Here is a 20,219-nt window from a genome sequence, read left to right on the forward strand (position 1 = left end):
GATAATTTAACATATGCTACGCAGCGGAATGATATCTCACTGCACTACGGATCTGGCTCTGGAATTTGCTAGAACCACCGTAGCAACAGCAGAGCCCAACAGAAATCTTCCCCGAGCTTCTGATTGGATTGTACGATTGTTTGTTTGACCAGCGATTGGTTGCTGTGTTACAGTGAGTAATGTTGGATGACTACGTTATTTTTATGACTATGGGATTATTATTATGGGATAGGGATTATTATTATGGGATATCTATTCAAGACCTAAACAGAGAAAGTCTAAATAGCTTTACACATGGACTTTCCCCGATCTCCCCTCCGTCTATAACACAGAATATCATACAAATAATGTTATATTAGGAAGTCTATTTAATGATTATGTAACGTTAATGATTTGACACGAAAAGGACGTGTGCAGACAGGAATTCCATTGATCTCCATAAACTTGCTCGTTAACGGATGGGAACGAACGAACTTGGTAAACGTGTTACCAGCTGCTGTGAGCAGGGCTACATTTTTGAGGCAAAGAGGAAGATAACACTGCTAACTGACCTTCTTTACCTAATTCCATTCACTTGCAATCCATATCCACATCAGATTTCATACTGCACATACCATCTAAATAAAGAATACATCCATGATTTATTGCCACCCTGAACACTGCAAAATATGTAATTTGATAAGCAGAATCTTCTTATCTGGCAGGCATATTCATGACCTAAATACTGAAGAAGTTATGTATGAGACCCAGATCGAGAGACCATATTTGGTTTTCCTAAAGATATAGGCCACTGCTTCTTTTTTTTTTTTTTATTCAGACAACATCAAGTGTAAAGTAAAATAGATTAAAATAATTTATCCACATCATTTGGGCTTGTTTTAATCTGGGTGTCTTCACTAAAAATACATGTGTTTCAATGATAGTGAAGTTGTTGTAGAGTGGAAGCAGTGGGGTGGCACTTTTCATGCTTATCAGGGTGTACATACTGTACAGAAAGTAGATTGTCAAGTCACCAGTCCTATGAGAAAAATGTGTATAGCAGGAGTAAAGAAAACACTCCCAAGCATATCATGTACAGTGTTAAGACAATTCTCACACACTCATAAAGCCTCTTAAGATTTTGTTTATTGACTAGACACAATGTGTTTTTGTTCTAGTCTTGTAGGCATTTAAGTAATTTATCCCAAGGCATGGTAAGGTATTATTCATATTATTGTAAAAGTCACAAGAAAGGGCTTGGTCTTGTTCCTATGAGCATGAGTCTAAATATGCCTGGCATGACGTTAACACCCAGGTGATACTGGAAAACAGTGGTACAGAGATTTTGTGATATGTTCCCGAGGTGAGCTGACCCAGCTCATTAAATATAGCATCTGAGATTTAGGTCAGTGGTCTCCAAAGTTGGTTATGGGAACCAACACAGGGCCCTGGCATGCTATTAAAAATGTATCACGTAATGACTGGTGATTTGACTCCCCTCTGTTAGCTCCCACCATTATTTCAGACAACTGCAGCACTCTAAACTAAATTAAATCAAAGCTCAAAATCTCAGATGGGGGTCTGTAGCCTACTGGGATCCTATTTTGGTTTCATAGATACGTATGATTTGGCTGGGAGAGTCCTAATTTATGTATTTGGGTCAAAACCTTCCCTTACCCCACCCTTTCAGCACCCTGTCATATGACACCCAACCTGTGATGCATTACGCTAGTACTTTCCAACACAGCACTGGGCTCTTGCTGAACTAGTTCAACCTCTGAGGAATGTGTTTGTGCAAGTCTGCTGTACTTTGCCCTGCCTCTTGCGTTGAATAGTTATCAACTGCCTCAAAGTGTTCCATGAAAAACAATCTTTCAAGCAGGACATAGGCCTAGTTGATTACTGTGCATGGAGGCTGACACTGTTATCACATGAAATAAAAGTGTCCATGGCTCGAGGCAACAAACTTGATGTTGGCTTTTCTTATAGATACCCTCCTTTTGAATTGAATTGACCTATTCAGTGACCACATCAATAGCTGTGAATGGGTCCAAAGCAGAGGGGCTTTTAATGTAAATGTGACTCTTATCGGTGATGGACTTTGACTGAAGTCATTGTGTTCTCTTCAGCAGGGTCATTGGAGCGGTTTTAAGTGGGGCGTTCAGTTCCACGTCAACAGGTTTCACAACAAACTCGTCACACCAGTTTCATCGGAGCTTCCTGACAAAGTTTGGTAAATATATTCCTGTTCTGTCTCTTGTTGGCATCAAAGTGACTGAAGTATGAATTCCCAAATATGAACATGTGATTTCCTCATGACTGTTTGTGTGTAGAATGGATCTTGTGAAACATACAGGCGGCTGCCACTGTGGGGCTGTGAGATTTGAAGTCTTGAGTTCCCCAGACCTCCACGTTTTCCAATGCAAGTACGGATATTAAATTCAATGATATTGTCTCATAATTTTAAATAATACATGCTTGTATTACAAAGAAAACAATGTTGTCCAAGACATATTATTTTAAATCTAAAATTAATTGGTAGTACATTTTTAAGTTTGGGTAAAAAAATAAAGATTCATTCCAAAAAACTGTCATCATGTTTAATCAATATAAACTGATTTGTGTTTCTCCAGCTGTAGCATTTGCACAAAGAAACAAAACCATCATTTCATTGTTCCAAAAAATCACTTCACACTCTTACAGGTAGTAAACTCAAGCACAACATTTAATACTTAAATACTTAAAATGCATAAGAGTTTTTAAGTGAATGATTTTTCTTCTTCACAGGGGTCAGATAATCTGACCACGTACACGTTTAACACTCACGTTGCTAAACACACCTTCTGTAAAACCTGTGGAGTTCAAAGTTTCTACACTCCACGCTCCAACCCTGATGGATATGGTATGACTGCTAATTGCTGACACAAGACAGTCACACCATTCTCACGTGTTTCCAACTTCCATCATGCCGTTTACTCCAAACCAACTGCCCATGTCTCTTTACTAGTGCTAAGTACTGAATATTTATGGTATTTGTAGAATACAGAAATGTTATGTTCACAATGAGAGATAAATGATTTATGTTGGACAACAAGAGTATCAGGAAACCACCCATGAAACTTATTTTTTTTTTGCATTATTGAACCTGGAGGTCAATAGCCTGTCTTATTTTATGAGTTGTCCATTGTTTGCGGTTGTTTTTTCCCCAGGTGTTGCTCCGCACTGTCTGGATCCAGTTACTGTCCGCAGTGTCACAGTGGAGACATTTTGTGGTGAGAAGTGGGAAGAAAGCATGCAAGCTCACAAGAGCATTAGAGACATGTCTAAATCTGCAACAGAGACACAGCTGACAGAAACAAAATGACACCTATGGGATATAAGAATCAAGAGTTTTTTTAATCAGCAGTATAACAGGCATAGTGTACAGTATCTTTGACATTGTAAGATAAAAAAAAACAAAAAACAACTGATTCAAAACCTAGTGTTGTTTTATACAGTATGACAATAAAGATGTTTATTTGGGAAAAAGAAGTTGTCGTTACAATTCTTTTTGTCAACTTTATTAACGGAAAATGCTTCCATAAAATATTCAGGCTACTTTAGCCAATAAAGTACTGAAGAAATCTTTATTCACTGTGAGCAAAACAGCTCATTAGATTTGTAAAGATTTCTTTTACTACAGTAATCGAGCAGTTAGGCAGTGGGACACCTAACAGAGTAACAATAATCAGTGCATCTGGATGAAGATAAACCTAATAGATCTTCAGGTTCTTTGGCCCTCTGGGGATCATTTGGAATGTGTTGACGAACATGTACCGAGACAAGGTGATGTAGAGGTAACGAAACCACAGCAGTTGAGTGCGGTGACAAAACATGGCGTCCTGAAAAGAAAAGGGGGGCTATTGAGGTAATAGAAACCATAAACTGTTATTGTGAGATCCCAATTAACAGCCAATAGCGATCAAATCTGCTGCGTAGCGTAAATGCATTTATCTCTTTATATATTAGCTTGATGAGACATAAATGTGACACGTCTTGCCAACAGACTGTCCGTTTAGAGGCTTACTTTGGCTTGTCTGTATCCCTGTGAGCCTATAATACAGCGGAGGCATGAGGGCAGCAGCCAGCTGAAGGGAAGCTCCAGGAAGGAGATGTACTTCCTGAGGAGGCCAACAGTCACCAGGGAGAGCAAACAGCAGTCTAGGAGGACAGACAGAGACCCCCAGTTAGCTGCTAATAAGTTAACCGTTCACTACAGATGCAGGCAGTTAACTAGGCCGAATTGTATTGTGAAGCAACCTCATGTCAGCAACAACAAATAATGCAATATGATCCTTTTTTACACTTTGTGTTCGGCGATTGTGTTGTAGTTGTAGGTTGTATGAATTAAGAATATGAGTATGACTGGTACTGTATGCTGTATTTTCTCAACTATAACCAGTCATGCAGTTTGTGTAGCACAATAGGCTTAAAGCTGTTGGTAATGAACAGGGAGTCTTGCTGTACAGCCAGGTGAAGAGACTTATTTTGGGCCTAATTCTCTGCCGCCTCTCCTAGATGCTACAGTAAGACCGGTCAAACAGGTAAGGTGTAAATTTGTGGTAATAAATAACCAGTGAGCGTGATTAATGACACTGTTTTTAATTGCTCCCTGTAAAGAGGGCAAGGCCAACTGAAGATAACGTGTGTTTGCTGTGGCCCAAGGAGGGTAACGCCTTCCTGCCATTTCAGCATAGTGCAACCATTGAGATCTTATAAATGACGAACTGCTCTGGCATGCTATGCATGTTTCTTATCCTGCCGTCTACTCAAACTTAAATGAGGGTTTGCCTAACTCAGCCTGTTGTAACATGCTGCCCCCTCTCTGTCCTGCTTTTCTTTTCACATTCTCCGTAGGCATCGTCATAAGAACTTTAGGAAGCAACCAAAAGTTCAGTCTATTAGGGTTGACATTAAAAGACAAATTGGCATACATTTTGATTATGCCTAGACAGTAAAAAGAGACAGATACACAGGAGTTTCAAACTATGAACATCTGGAATGAACTCATCATATGTAATATGAGGTGAAAAACAAATATTGTAACTGGCGTTTCTGATATCCAACTATCCTCATGCTGCCACCAGCAGACCAAAACATACAGAGGAGACACAAGACTCATGCAGCCCTTGTTAACAGAAGAGGGCGCTGTAAATTAACAAAATACCCAGTCGGACTCTGAGCCAGTGTTTACAACACTTTCCATGGTTTTCTATGTGGAAAATGTAGATTGGAGAGGAGGTGCTACTCATGTAAAGAAGACCTTTCTGTCACATCTGATGTGAGGCAGCCTGTATCTGTACTTTAAAGTCCTACTTAAAGCTTAATAATGACTAAAACATTTATTACGGGATTGTGTATTTATTGTCATCTTACTTTACATATTTAGTTCCCCGTTCAGGATTTTTTTGTATTTGACGACATTTTTGAGAGTGGCCAGTAAATCCAACCCATGACAATTTGGTCACAAATTTGTGGCACACCTACCATTGGGTACTTGTCCACTGGAAGCGAGATGGCTGTAAGTGGAGAGAGAAAAAATGTTACCCACTTAAAATGTCAAGGATGCAAACATTACTGTTGAAGAGATAATACATCTAACTGACAGGGTTTGTGTTGACAATCTCTCCAAAAACTGGCCATGGTGTAATGTTTCTACCTGCCAATATGTAACTTAGATTAAAGTTTTGGTTACACTGATTACAACACAAAAGTCAATGACTGTAAGCCCAGAGAAAAAGCCGTGCAATAAGCATCCAAGCTATCTATCTACCATTGTTTGTGTTTCAGGAACACGTTGTATTGAGTGCTGGAGGTTTTTTTGTGGGTGGCAAAAACATAATTTATAATTCACATTCCTGCGAAACTAGTGCACAGCCCCTCTGGGTTCCAGCCTAATGGGAATCATGAGATGTGACTTGGAGAGCTCACATCTTATCAACAGATGAGGCCCACAGACTGACAGAGGTCTATACAGGCTCAGTGACGAAGAAGAAAAACATGACTAACACGGCAGACAATCAATGCATCAGTGCAATATGGGGACAGCAATGTACACTTTACAGTGCAAATCACATTTATTTTTTAAAAGCAACAGTCTGATGCAACTTGCTTGGTTGGCCTCGCCAAACCAGAGCGGCCCTCCCACCTCACCACTTCAGGGACAGGATTTACTGCTGCTCTCTGGGAGTAAAGCCAAGTGCCTCTGAGGACTCTGTTTGGATGACCTCTCAGCTATGTAACAGACCAATTCTAAAAAACATTGGGTTTGTGTGTGTGTGTGTGTGTGTGTGTGTGTGTGTGTGTGTGTGTGTGTGTGTGTGTGTGTGTGTGTGTGTGTGTGTGTGTGTGTGTGTCTTTTAGGGGAAACATTTGGAAAGATGGATGTTGATGTGAGTCTAAATGATCTGCATTGACCTGGACAATGTTTTATGATTGTGGAGTGGGCTGGTTTCTGTGTGCATGTGTAAGCCACATAATATCCCTGAGGATGGCATCTTTAAGTTGAGGGATTCAAAAACAAAACAGAAATCTGTTTCTCTGATGGCAAAGCCTTAAAGTTGAGTCATTACCTGACAGCTTTATGGATGGCTATGTGATTGGCATGGCCGCTCACTCCGCTTCCATCGAAGGTCAGCACCTGAAACAACAAAATATCTCATTGTGTGGGTGAAAAGCAAAAATCTGAAATCTAAAAGTGAATTTAAATACACAGAGGCAAAAGATTGTTCTTGGGTTAGTGGATGGGTTTTTGTGTCTGACTGTGGAACTGCTTGGCAGCTGACAACTGATATTTAAAAGCCTTTTTGTGTGCATGCTTGCACACTAGAGGATGCAAGTGAAAAAAAAAAAATCAGGTCAAAGAGAAAGAAAAAGTGCTTGACTAAAGAATTGGCATTTGCTATGCTCAGGTGTAGTCTACCATGACTATGTCTTTGCAATCAAGCATACATTTAAGCTCCCAACCACCACATATACAGTAAGTAACTAGTGAACTTTTTACTTATTCTTGCTGGCTTGTATATGGAAAAGCAAGGGAATTGCACGGTGTCAGACCAAGTTCTTCAGTTTAAGAACAGGAAAAGTGAACTACTTTTGACATCTAGGTGTTTATCTCTGTGCGTTTTTGCTGCATATAGTCATAAGAGAAGACATGATTCTCTAGCCTACTTTTTGGTCTAGGGGCATTTTTCGCTGCTGAGCCTGACAGGATAGGAGGAGACGGTGTGTTTGTTTGTCGTCTTTGATAACAAAAAGAGATCAGCAACTACAGCACAGAAGAAGCCAGCTGCGTCAGATCCTATTCCCTAAAGAACTTTTTTTTTTTATTGTGTGCCAAAGTTGCTGTACTTTCTGTTCTTTAAAGCGTGTGACTATTTTTGCCGTTGTTGAGATTCTAAATTAACCACGTTCCCATTAGCTAATAGTGTGGAGCTGCACTGGGGCAGATACGAATCTCAGTGTAAACACAGAAACTTAATCCAAATTTTCTACTGCTGCAGAGGCCATTTCCCCGTCATTTTTAGGGAGGTTTAAAAAACAGTCTGAGTTGGACAGAAAGAGACGCCGGCTGACAGGGTTATTACACAGACCACAGTGAAACTGGGATAATGAGCTAGAGAGCTGTGGTGCCAAAACATATGGTAAAAACAGAACATGGATTTTGTACACAGAATGGCAGGGGAATTGTGTGTTAACATCAAGTGACAGAGAAACTGTTTTGAAAGGCAAGAATGCAGAGCTGAGCATACCATGTTGAAGGACTGAGCTCTCATGTGCTTCACAATCATAGAAGAGACCAGCGAGACGCTCCAGTCTGCTTTGGGATCGTCTGGAAGTCTCCTGGAGGGCAAAAAAGGGACTCTGGTTATCTACCAAGATACAGTAATATTGCGACAGTGTTGTGCTGAGAAACAGGAGGGCATTGTGTAATCTCACTGTAACTGAAAGTCAACATAACCATGCTAGGTGTTTCTTAAGTCCCATTCCTTTTCGAGCACAAGATTTCTGCAGTGCAGCGTTTGAAAAAGGGATGGTTCGGAATACAAACACGGGGGGAGTGCTGGGGAGTCTGGGGATTCAGGGTCGGACGGCCCTTAGCATCATGTTCATCTGAAACTACAGCCTGGAGACAACACAGAGCGCACATCAAAAACATCACACTTGGCCAGCTCAGGCTTTTGGCCTACTAAACATGCATAGAATCCCCTTTTGGCACAAATAATAACTGATTCTCTTTCTCAGTTTAGAAAAAAACAACAACTGTTGCTTTCTATGGTTGTTCAACGTTCCCCTTGAACTCAAGCAGCCACAAAAAAGTGTGTAAAAACCTACTCAAACCTTCTCAGATGTGAGTTTTCCCAACACAGTCCAGTGTGTTCACCAGTTGTGATTTCTTTGATTTATGTTCTTATTTCATATAGTTAATACTTTTTCATCAGTATTATGTAGTCATATTATTTTGTGTTCTTTATAATATTTAACATTATTTATGTGGAGGCTATTAAGAAAATATAAACAAGGGCAGAATATCCCAATGGCCTTTTTTTCTGCCCTTGTTTATGTTTTCTTTTATTTGTCATTTGAAATTGTGCAAAAATAAAAACTAAAGTAAACTAAACTATGTTGATCAAAAAACAAAACCAACAAAGGAAACTGACATGACTGCACAACAGTTTGAGATTCTCAACTGTGGGGGCCCTGCTTTGATGAGATAAGCAGATCAATGACGTGATGCGTTGTTGTACACGTGGGGTAGCACGGAGGTGGCGTGACAGTGCATGCATGCATGTGTATGTATATATATTGTAAGTGCATAAAGTCGGGGTAAGAGTGGGGGTGTGTCAGCAGTTGCTCCCCTCCCCTTCGTTGCTAACAATGAGCCAGGACAGTTGAGCTGGTAGAGGGAAGTGATGGATTAGGCCACAAATCTATTGGCTGCCAGTGAAGTGAGGGTCAGGCTTTGGTGTGAAGGGTGGTGGGGGTGGGGGTCGGCTATGTCACAGTGAGAAAAGGGCTGGAGAGTCGGGGGTTCAGAGATAGTTTAAAACTGTCTGTCATCGAGTGAATGCACTGCTGTGACACTTTGATACCAGTGACTTATCATTACGGACTGTGCGTTTGTTTTTGAATAGGATGGCACAGTGAAATTAAATTATATCTAAACCAATGTTAAATGCTGCTTGAATCAATAAAACACACTCCTAATGTCCTAATTTCTGTCTGCTTTAGACTGAAGGCTCATAAAAAAAATAAGAGGACATTTTTTGAGAATTTAGAAAAAGTGCATGAATTATTATTAAAGTATCGAAGTGTCATACCGAGTTCAGCTTGGCTCAAGCACTACGCGTTTTTCATTTTTTGTTTTTTCCTCACCGTTGTATTTATTCCTTGATTATTTCAGTTATTTTCGCCCTGCAGCTTAACAACTACAGCTAAGCACAAGCCTGCATGGAGGGGGAGAGAAAAAAGAAAAGAAAAATGAACAAAAGATACAAGACTCCTGACCTTTCTCAAGTAGGATGCAGGCTGAGTGTCCGCTTTGCCATGGCAACAGTGCCAAATGTCCTAAAGTAACCTCCCCAGCTCCCCCTTTTTAGCTTTGCATGTGGATGTCTAATTGCTTGCAGGCATCTGTATGCAGTTGTTGAACTTTGGCCCAGTAAGGGGATTCAGTGTGTGTGTGCGTGTGTGTGTGTGTGTGTGTGTGTGTGTGTGTGTGTGTGTGTGTGTGTGTTAGAGAGGGCTTGTTTAGTCTGGTCACATGGACTACAGGCCTGTGAAACTGCCAGACATCTGTCCACACAGTCAGATTATATGGCCTGCTGGGTACGACTGAGATGCCACTACAAACTGTTAGCATGACCCACGATATCGCACTGTAATAAGGCAGTTACAACTATAGCAACAACACCAATAGACACGTTGTTTCACAAGGATTTCGAGGCACATGTGACTGCAGGTTTTTTCAGTATTTACTCATGTTGAGGTTATAAACTTTCATGAAAATAACCATGGAAATACTGCTGTTAAAGGGTAACTACCATTTTTTATCTTATAGATAACAGGAGCCTATAATTTCTGTAGCCTACTCCGAAACAACAGACTACCTAAATGCCTGTTCGTAACGTCCTGAGATCGATAATGTTGTCAGATACTTTTAGTAACAATCTGAGCCTGTCAGTACCAAAAACAAAATCAATTGGACAAAAAGCAAGGCTCTACAATTGCCCTGCAACATTTTTATATTTTTACCGTGTGTCTAACCAAAGGAATTAAAAAAGAAACAAGACAAAAAAATATTAATATTAATGAATAAAAATACATTTAAAAAAAGAAAAGAAAGAGCATTCTAATGTAACAAAATGACGGGTTGCTACTGGCTGCAGGATTCAGTAAATGGGAAAAGCAACTGTTGACTATGCAGAGGCCAGTGTGTGCTGGTGACAACTGTAACTAGGATAAAAGCACAGCCAGAGGTCAGTGGCAAGGCTGGAACATCTCACCACTGTTTACTGTGCCCTGCCATGTGCTTATACTGTAATTAGCTAGGGCTATTTTTTTTTTTTTTACCACTGATCAATGTATATTTAAACCTTGTGTGGGGATAAGGTGTTACCAGGGGCGATTCCAGTTCTTTTTAAGTGGGTTCGCACAGGGTGGGACCAATAATCTGCAAGGGAGGGGGGGACGGGGGACGCAGCATAGAAAATCTGCTTAGAAATATAGGAAAAATTGGCTAGGGTAGAACAACACAATGTAATTCTGCTGAATAAAATAATGAAATATCACATTCATTATTGATTCCACTGGTTTCATTTTAAACAAATTGAATATCCGAATACAATACACATTTTCTATATAGGCTCAGTGTGCCACTAAAAAATTATTCCAGTACTGGTTCCATGGTATCAGAATTTTGAAAGTCATCATGGAAACATTAATTGGTAATGTGACAAGGGCTGGGGAAATTGGCAGAACAGGCAGCCAAGTGACAGACTATGATCCAATGGAAATCACAATTGTAAGAATGAAGACAGCACTGTAGCCCAATGATGTGGGGGGGGCAATCATATTTTCTAGCCACGCCCTGGGGTGTTACTGCAGCGAATATGGCTTTCCTCTCCAGAAACTAGTGCTCTTTGTTTACACCCAAACAGATAATTACCCTTATCCAAAACAAAAGCTTTCAGTTTGTGATTTACTGAGTAAAGATTTTTCTAACTAAAGTCAATCTGAAGTGTGCTGGACAGAGTCAATGATTAAAGTTAGAAAGAAATAAGATGGGTGAGATAGAGTTGCTTCAGTTCAGTCTGATTGATAATGTAATGAAGAAGTGGAATGGTTGGATTTGAGCAGTGAGCAGCTATAATTGAGTCCAGGGAGCAGACAGAGGTCAAGCCAGTGCAAGTGGAGAAGCAGCAGAGCGTGCTCAGATCGAGCTTGATCACAAAGGCCCCAACATGCACCGAGGCCCCAGATACTGTCAACACAGCTGTCCTATTCAGTGAGCATTAACAGGAAAATCCTATTTTAAAACAGAATTCACGTGTTATTTCTGTTATTCAATAGGCTATAGTTGTGATAGTTGTCAACATGAAATGTTACCCACACTGCACACTAGACATTTAAAGTGGAGACTTTAGCTTGAAAACAAATGTCTAGTGGACCCATCACACTACCCTAATGAATGAGATGGTAGCACATAGACACAGGCCATACTGCAAAAAATACACACTAACATTTATCTAGTCCCAACTATTTTTTGCTAATTTCGTTTTATCTTGATGTTTTACAATACGATACAACTTTATTGTCAGTTTACACTAACATTCATTTTGTGTTCCCGCAGCAGCTCCTCAAGTTTAAAAACTCCACCGGGAACCTTTAATTGAAAACCCAGATGAATGGCAATTGGTTTTATGCACAGCCAGGATTGCATTCATTTGAACCAAGACATGATTTGAAATGTCATTACAAGACCAAACAACTCATTAAGATGTTTTTTTTTCCCCCACTGTAACAACAGAGCGAACAAGTGAACTGAAGCCCAACAATGACAAGTGTCATGGCTGACTTCCAAAGATATAGCACATTTTCTGGTCTGTGTTCGCATGACAAAGAAATAATACCCAGCTTGGCATAAACTCAAGGCAAATATTTTGAGCCCAGCTACTCTGAGGATCGGCTCCAGGTTTTGTCCTTTGATAGCACCATATAAAAATCTGAGTTATTGAGCCAAGATGCTCATTTTCATAGCTATTGTGCTTGTTTTAGGCTTGACATTATCTTTGATGACTTCACTGCTAAACACTAGAGATCAGTCTGGAGATCAGTACTGCAACTACTGTATATGAGTTACACTCACCTCCAGTCGTCATCATCTAACTCAAACCAATTCAATTTATTTATAGTATCAAAATCAAATAGAGAAGAGATGCATAGAGCTTTTGTTTCTATTCAAATGTTCTAGCTTCTATTCTATGCGATATGTATTATGTAAACATGAAAAATGGACCACCAGCTTCTGCACTGCATCACTTTCTTTCTTTGTGCACACTCAAAGGAAAACTAAGAAAAACAGGAACAGGTCAAGTCAAGCATGTACAGCTGCACATACTTGGGCAGAGAAGGTTAAGAGCAAGGCCAAAGTGTGGCTAGCCATGTACAGCCACACAAAGAGAAAAACAGTTTGGAATGACCTACATTAGCAGTGCTCAGAGCATTGCCAACATGTATCCCATAGGCCTTGGCAGTTGGCTTCAGCAGACATGGACAAGAGGAGGAGGAGGAGGGGTGGAACAGAGGGGGAGAACAGTGAGAGAGAGAGAGAGCTTGGTAGTGAGGGAGTCTCTCAAAGTGCTGATTAGGTGTGTGTTTTGGGCAAACAACGGAATACACAGAAAGGGAAAATGGGCTACACTCCAGTTCAGCAGAAGCGCAGACAGCACTAAGATCAAAGTTCACACACACACACACACACACACACACACACACACACACACACACACACACACACACACACACACACACACACACACACACACACACACACACACACACACACACACACACACACACACACACACACACACACACACACAAAAACCTGGGAAGGCTGCCAGCTTATTAATGTGAGTTACAGGTTAGTGCCAGAGTTCATACTGCTCTCCTGGAGAGCCAACATGTAGAGACTCAAATGTAGGCATCCTAGAGGTTCTTAGAAACTCAAAACATTTCCAAGGGAAGCTGCAGGGTTGATCCACAGGAAGAAAAAAAAAACCTTTTCAACATCACCTTTTACCACTACTTTCTTTGTAACTTGAGCTTGCCAATAGCCAGAACCAGAGAGACAGAAAGTCTTACAGCTGCATCAACAGCAACAGAGAAGAAAACAGAAGAAGAGCATGTTCCCCAAGAATTTGTCCAACAATACTGTTCAAAGTTCTAGCTTCCAGTTCTGGTCACTGCTTTAAATGTAAATGGACAATGGTTATGAGTGAAGTCTGTTATTATTGGCATTTACAGCCCCACCAACTATAGCTGTTTCTATACATTATTTATGGCATTCCATGGTGTTCAGTAAAATTATACATTTTCATTTGCCTGTCAAAGATCCTTAGCATGCATTTGATTCTATAGTACTCTAAGATTAATGAGAGCTAGCAAGCAAAAGTCAGATTTTAGATTAACAGTCATGTTCCTGCAACAAAACTGGAAAGTGCAACAATTTCCTTTCCAATAACAAAACTGTTGGGGAACCACGGACACAGAGTGGCACCCTTCATTTCATCCTCTACATCCTAGAAGCAGATATGCTTAAAAGTTTTCTAATTCAAAAGATACATTGGTAACCCAAAATGTACTTAAAAAAACTATTACCACTAAATTATGTTAATCAGCCCTATAGTCCTCCAAAGGAACCCAATTCCCACATAGGGATCATTGACGTTGAATAATCCATCATCAGTTTGGAATTTGTAAGCTTTTTAGGGGGCTCTGTGTCCCACGGAGGAAGACCTATCACTGCCTCTGAGGCCTCCTCATTTATTTCCCCTGTGACACAGAGGTAGTAATATCATCAGGCCAGGCTAGATCAGCTCTATTGTGGTGAGAATGGATGAGTGTGATTTGTGGTCAACTCTTTATAAGTTCTGATATACAATCGGTGGTGGGGAGGGGACTGATGGGCTCCAACACGAAGACGTGCTAAAACTTGACTCCTAAAGTCAGGGCAGCATAATCAATCAATCAATACATTTTTGTTTGTCATTGAAATTGTACAAGGTACAATTCCAGTGAAATGTATGCTGGCCTGGTGTATCCAGTACCTTCTGCCCAACCTCAACAGGGAAAAAGGCTGTTACCTGGGTGAAGTATGTTATTTTGTTAAGTGATTTTGTTTTTAGCCAACAATCAGCCTCTGTTTTAAATCATATTGAGGGTCAGCAATGGACAGGTGCAGTACAAACATGTTTAACACACAAATCTGAATAAACTAAATTCTTACAAGCCAACGTAATCTCAGTGTTTTCAACATTAAAGGCACACTACTGAAATGTTGCAATTTGTATGTTGTGCGTTTGGTGCAGACGGCTGCTTACTTATGGTCTACTATGGTGATTCTGGAGTCTGGTATCCCCAACACGGCACAACTGTTGAGAAGTTCTTGTTTACGCTGAGCTCCTTGATTGTAGTAGTTTCCTGTACAATATTTGGAGGACAAATTAGGCTACAGATGTACCGTAATGAATGGAAAATCTAAATATCAGTCTAAATTCTGTCTAGATCTGAACACATTTTATATCATTTTTAAATAGCATCTGTCCTTTAGCTATGTAATAATGGTTCTCTAACATCAGTTAAGTTGGTTCTAAATGAAATACAGTGTAAGTGTTTAATAGTTTTTACTAGCACTACAATGCATTCACTTTCTAAAGATTACATTTGTACTTCAATGCTTCTATGTAGCTCATAGTTTATCATGCAACAACATGGACACCAACATTGTTAAGCAGCTCCTGGAAAAGCTGGTTGCTGTTGAAAACTGTAACTCAAATGTGTGCGATTTTCAGATTTGTATGCAGCTTTACCCTTCTTTCTTTGAGTTTCATATTTAACAACCCTTGGCTTGATCAAATCCTTTAAACTCCCCTGGAAAAAGCAAGACTGGCTTTCTTAACTCTTACAGTAGCTGACAGAAGGGAGTGATTGAGTCACTCAAAAATCAAGGAAAAACTGAATCTTGATTGTAGGCTGTTTGTTATGTGGACACAAGATGGGATGATTTCTTTTAAATAAAAATTGTTTTCAGCTCTGTATATTTTCAGTAGGCATATGATAGTAACAATATTTTTCATTCAATTAAAAAGTAAGTAAAATTGATTCCAGCACCTCATCTGTCAGCATAATGTTAGTTATTTAGTGAGACACAGTTGCTCTATTCACGGCTGCTATTTCACTTTCCTTAAAATGCAAGCTTACTTGTATATCTTGCTAAGTATTTTCTGTTAACTCACATGGATAAAACATGTAATTAGAACTAGCTAATGTTGGTTAGCAGCCAGCCACACGATTAATAATCATATCTCTACTGGGTCTAATCTTACACTGACTTATTAACGTTATTTGTGCAAACAAAAGTGTGCTGTCCCATACCTTCAGATAAACACAGCAAATGAACGCTGGCATTCAATTCAACGAGTCGTATAATCGTTGGAGCGAAGAACATGCATTCATCATCCGGATGCGCAGTTACAATAAGAGCTCTGATATCAGCGCCGTTTGGTTCTTTGCTTGTTGAACCGTTCATTAGATGTTTCAATGACTTCACCAAAGTTCGACGATGTCGATAGTAAATGCATTTTATCCAAACCATATAGCATAAAACTATGGAGACAACCAGGTAAACACTCATTATTTTGACCGTTACCGTAAACAATCCGTGTAAAGACAAATGTCTACCATGCAAATGGTTCCACGTGTAAAAAACAACAACATCATATACAGTCTGTCTGATATATCTAGCGTTAACCCGTCTTTTAAAAACTACAATAAGTATCATTATTAAGTCCAACAAAGCACTTTTAACCCCACAATAGTGTGTTTTGCTCACTTGGATTCACTATCGCTTTCTCAGTTCATACGAGTTTAAATCAACTTCGTAGGAGAACAAATACATTCATATGATACAGAATAAATTGCTGGCGTGTTTTAATAAAGAGGACCTTGGAAATGTAGAAGAAAGTCTTAGAAATCAAGCAAAATTGGTGTTTCTGAAAAGTGAAAATTATAAACACCAGGATCGTTACCGTGTTTGAGGGGACGATTTAGCTGTCACACCGCATTATCCTTACAGGTGTATACACACAAAATTTAAAATGTTGCGTATTCATCTCAAAGGTAACATACGAACAATTACTTTCTAAATCTGTATATTTTAGTTTTGTTTTTATTGTACATACACATTTGTTGTCGAATGTCAGCAGCCTGTGGATTCAACCAAGTAGGGACAATTTATTTTACCCTGTCAGGACATCGACCGACAAATGCGGCGCAGCCTTCGGTCTGCCCAGTCGTCCACAGCTCATAACCCGCGGATTTACAATCAACAATTGACACAGATTTCTACCCAGGGATACCTTTCTTTTCCCTTGGTATATTTTCTAAATATGAGGTGAGTACTAATCGATAATACGCAGCAAAGCAACACGTCTAATTAGTACGCAATTTAAGCGCCCGGTCTACGATGAAAATCTGCCTTGCAAGATGGCGACGTGGTTGAGAATTCAAAGGTGAAATACAGGCTAAGTTAGCTAGCTAGCGACAACAACAACAACATCTTAAGCGTTGTGTTACTACCCTGAAGTGCTAAAGTAGCATATACTTTTAAGGTGACGTTTGTTGTGCGTGTTTTTTGTGCATTAGCGGAAAAAACCCTCTGTTGTGGAAATATACCCATCCCCCAAAATAAGCTACAAATCCAATTGCGTTTATATGACAGTAAGTTGTTAAAGGACAACAATAACAATACAGAGCAGCAGTATTTCTCACTGCCAAGTCGTGTATGAGGCCATGGCGCTCACCATGGCTGCTAGGTATGCATGGAAATCATCAGACCCCATTGCAAATGCTTTCTAAAATTACTGTACTAAGCACTTTACCGTGAAACTTGGAAAGCTTAGTCATTTTTATTACCTGACACTCTCGCCTTTACTCTCAAAATTCCTTAAACTACTTTAGAAAATGCTATTTTAAAACGGAGGAAATTGAAATGATAGAGGTAGGGGAACACCCGGGAGCGAAAACTGTAGCCACAATTTCTTTGATGATTACCATCATGGATTTCTTAGCGAGTTATAAAAGCAGGGATACAACTAAGAAACAATGTGTGGATAGTCAGGTCACTTACCAGAACTGCAACAGCTGATTCTGATGGTTAGCATAGTAATATTATCCTGCTTGATCAGTTGCTTTACATAATAAAATGGTTCAGGGATTTAATGTCCTGCTAAACAGCTGTGACACAGGTGGGAGCACAGAGGAACAAATAATGTGTTTGTAAAGGAGACCTCACTTGATGTATGACAAAATCATCCCTTGCAGCATCAGGGCAACATTTTTAGTTTCCTGTTTTTATTCATTTTCATCCATAGTGTTAAATATTTTTAATTCCGTAACGTTTCAGTGGATTGGTCAGTTATTGTTTTGGTATATCCACTCAAATCAGGCTAGAAAAAAATATGTAGGATTAAATTGAATCAAGTTTAGAAAAAACAGAACAGTAAAAGTAAAGCATAAAACGTAACCAGCCTTGCGACTGCTTTTATGTCATTTAAAAAAGAAAAGGGTAAAAAATAAAAAAATACATCCTTCAACTGATGGTTCCTTTTTTTTTTTTTTATACAAGTCACTGTGTCAAGACAATGAGGATATTTTTAGTATAAGTTCTGAAATTGTGAAAGTGGATCTCGAATTATGGCACCCACCAAACTATGTGGCATGCGGATTGAAATAAAATAACAGCTTCCCACCCTGGTTATGCTGGCAATACTGAACTTGAACTTAGCATCATGATGACTTGGTGTGGTGGCCATGCTGTAAATCTTGCAGACTAGGAACAAAAATGCTAGAGCCAGCAGAACACAGATTCATAGGTTTCATCCCTATGAAGAAGGAAGAAACTTCTTCTGTGTGTGGTAGAATTTTTTTTTGCTGCAAAAAATATTGTGCTGCACAATATATCGTTTTTTTATCATCATCGCAATATCAATTGGGGCAATAAACCCATCGTGAAAAAACACATGAGTGAAGCACTTATGAGCAGGAAACTGCACTTTAAAATGTGTCATTTTTTTTTTAGTGTTGCCTTTTTATATTCAATTCAATGTTTAATTTGTTCAATAAAAGAAAGATGGGAATTTATTTTCTTTCATTTGTTTTAAATCCAACAGGCAATTGGTTGTATTTAAGCAGAATACTGAAAGCAGCAGAAATGAGTACTTTAATATCGGTTTATCGCAAGTAATATAGTTACTGCGATATTCAACAATGTTATCGCATATCGCATATTTTCCTCATTTAGTGCAGCGCCAATAATCAGACCGAACACAAAATCTATGTGATTGTTCATTGATTAGTTAATCTTGGATAATATCAGATAACAATAGGATGGTATTCAGAAGAAGTAGTAGCAACATGAGTGGAAAGATGGATCATCTGCTCATATAATTGATGTTTAAGTTTAGAGACTGCACCTTTTTTATTTTTATTTTTATTTATTTTTTTACCACAGCTGCACAGCAGAAGTTAATTAACATCTGAGGATTTTTTCCTATCTAAAAATAATTCAACTATGAAATGACACACCCTGTCAGTCCCTTTTTAATAAACAACAGATTATACAAGAGATGGAATTGCATGGCATGGACCTAACCCAACCTTGTGATTAAAGGACGACCTGTGCTACCTTCTGAGCCACACCCACCCCAAATAATATAACTAAACTTGTATCTTTAAAATACTAATGGTTGGGGATTCTTCAACGGCCGCTACATGTTTCCTTTTGAAAACCATAATCTTTTTTCATAAGAATATTTATATAATTTTCATAAGAAGAACATTTCATTTGCAAATATTTTGTTGTATATGTTGTTATCAACATAAGTGATTATTTCAATATATCTGTTAAATTCCTACTGGCAATGTTTTTGCTGATATGTTTATACTGAACGTATCTGCAATTTTTGTTTTGTTTCCAACAATACCCGCTGTCTTAGCATGATTAAGGCATGATTAGGTTCAGGCAACTCAAACTACTCAGTTAAGGTTGGGGAAGATCTGAATGATTGATGGATGGAGGGAATTTAACTCTGAATAAGTCTGTATTTTTGTCGGTTTGAGCGTATAGTGCAGCTCCACATATATTTTAGACAGCTGTAAAGAACAAAAAAATCAAGGCTGATAACAAATTCATCAGTAAAATCAAGTTAACCCAGTTATCCGTAACAGGTCCCTGTTCTTTCCGCCCACAGAAATACTGTACTGTTTTGGTGTTTTCCAGAGCTGCAGCTACACAGCCCGAAGTTTTTTTTTATGTACCAGTTGTACCAAGATCATCCTTGCACTTTTGGTGTAAAAGGGTCAGTGTAACGCTTATCAGTTAAATTTTCTAAGCACAAACGGACATTGGAAAAAAAGAAAAATGGGTTCCAATATCCAATTTTTTTATCCAATTCTGCCTTGACAAATTAAAAAATTGGATCTTTAAACTGTTTTTCCAATTTTCTGTTTTTATTCAGAGAATCAGAAAATTAGAAAATTGTGTCTGGGCTCCAATTATTCAATACTGCAGTGGTATTCTCTCCCTCGTTCCGCCTAGTTACGCCCCGCCCCCCACTCGAAACCATCAGTTGCAAGCACCTCTGACCCCAAGTCTATCAGTTTTTCTTTATTTTTGGTCCATATGCAGTTAATGACCTGCATATTCCGCAAAGTAGAAGAGAATATCATTGCAGTATTGAATAATTGGAGCTCAGACGCAATTTTGTAATTTTAATCTGATCCTCTGAATAAAAAACAGAAAATTGGAAAAACAGGTTAAAGATCCAATTTTTTAATTTGTCAAGGTGGAAAAAATTTGATATTTGAACCCGTTTTTCCAAATGTCCGTTTTGTGCTTAGAAAATTTAACTGATAAGCAT

At 39.0% G+C, this 20,219-nt stretch overlaps 3 protein-coding genes across 9 annotated transcripts in view; 2 read left to right on the top strand and 1 right to left on the bottom strand.

Annotated features, from left to right (window-relative positions):
* The first annotated feature begins 41 nt into the window (after positions 1–41).
* Positions 42–3,507, top strand: cenpv (centromere protein V). 3 transcript variants are annotated; one of them, XM_039776735.1, is made up of 6 exons: positions 42–172; positions 2,109–2,212; positions 2,313–2,405; positions 2,613–2,682; positions 2,767–2,881; positions 3,189–3,507. In XM_039776735.1, the coding sequence occupies exons 3-6, from the start codon at positions 2,314–2,316 to the stop codon at positions 3,341–3,343; spliced, it is 432 nt and encodes a 143-aa protein (XP_039632669.1). In that variant the 5' UTR covers positions 42–172; positions 2,109–2,212; position 2,313; the 3' UTR covers positions 3,344–3,507. The 3 variants fall into 3 exon arrangements, with proteins under 3 accessions (XP_039632669.1, XP_039632671.1, XP_039632670.1); XM_039776737.1 differs by having other exon boundaries at positions 60–172; positions 2,112–2,212; XM_039776736.1 differs by lacking the exon at positions 42–172 and having other exon boundaries at positions 1,842–2,212.
* Positions 3,357–17,563, bottom strand: pigl (phosphatidylinositol glycan anchor biosynthesis, class L). Of its 2 annotated transcripts, none has more exons than XM_039776734.1 (7): positions 17,429–17,563; positions 14,622–14,721; positions 7,770–7,860; positions 6,591–6,658; positions 5,506–5,537; positions 4,046–4,179; positions 3,357–3,860 (listed from the first exon to the last, which is right to left on the bottom strand). In XM_039776734.1, the coding sequence occupies exons 1-7, from the start codon at positions 17,460–17,462 to the stop codon at positions 3,732–3,734; spliced, it is 588 nt and encodes a 195-aa protein (XP_039632668.1). In that variant the 5' UTR covers positions 17,463–17,563; the 3' UTR covers positions 3,357–3,731. The 2 variants fall into 2 exon arrangements, with proteins under 2 accessions (XP_039632668.1, XP_039632667.1); XM_039776733.1 differs by lacking the exon at positions 17,429–17,563 and adding an exon at positions 15,676–15,977.
* Positions 16,559–20,219, top strand: part of ncor1 (nuclear receptor corepressor 1) — a 59,047-nt gene continuing 55,386 nt past the window's right edge. For all 4 annotated transcript variants that reach the window (XM_039776727.1, XM_039776728.1, XM_039776729.1 and 1 more), the window contains exon 1: positions 16,559–16,693. The gene's annotated coding sequence lies outside the window, so the exon portion shown is untranslated. The remainder of the gene's footprint in view (positions 16,694–20,219) is intronic.

Source organism: Perca fluviatilis, chromosome 16, assembly GCF_010015445.1.
Source record: "Perca fluviatilis chromosome 16, GENO_Pfluv_1.0, whole genome shotgun sequence".
Lineage (NCBI taxonomy): Eukaryota > Metazoa > Chordata > Actinopteri > Perciformes > Percidae > Perca > Perca fluviatilis.

Coding starts and splice junctions, on each gene's coding strand:
- cenpv (XM_039776735.1), top strand. CDS start 2,314: ATGGATCTTGTGAAACATACAGGCGGCTGCCACTGTGGGGCTGTGAGA. Junction 2,406..2,612: donor CTCCACGTTTTCCAATGCAA/GTACGGATATTA, acceptor GTGTTTCTCCAG/CTGTAGCATTTGCACAAAGA. Junction 2,882..3,188: donor CTCCAACCCTGATGGATATG/GTATGACTGCTA, acceptor TTTTTTCCCCAG/GTGTTGCTCCGCACTGTCTG.
- pigl (XM_039776733.1), bottom strand. CDS start 15,934: ATGAGTGTTTACCTGGTTGTCTCCATAGTTTTATGCTATATGGTTTGG. Junction 6,659..7,769: donor GAGCTCAGTCCTTCAACATG/GTATGCTCAGCT, acceptor TTGTTGTTTCAG/GTGCTGACCTTCGATGGAAG. Junction 5,538..6,590: donor GCCATCCATAAAGCTGTCAG/GTAATGACTCAA, acceptor CTCCACTTACAG/CCATCTCGCTTCCAGTGGAC.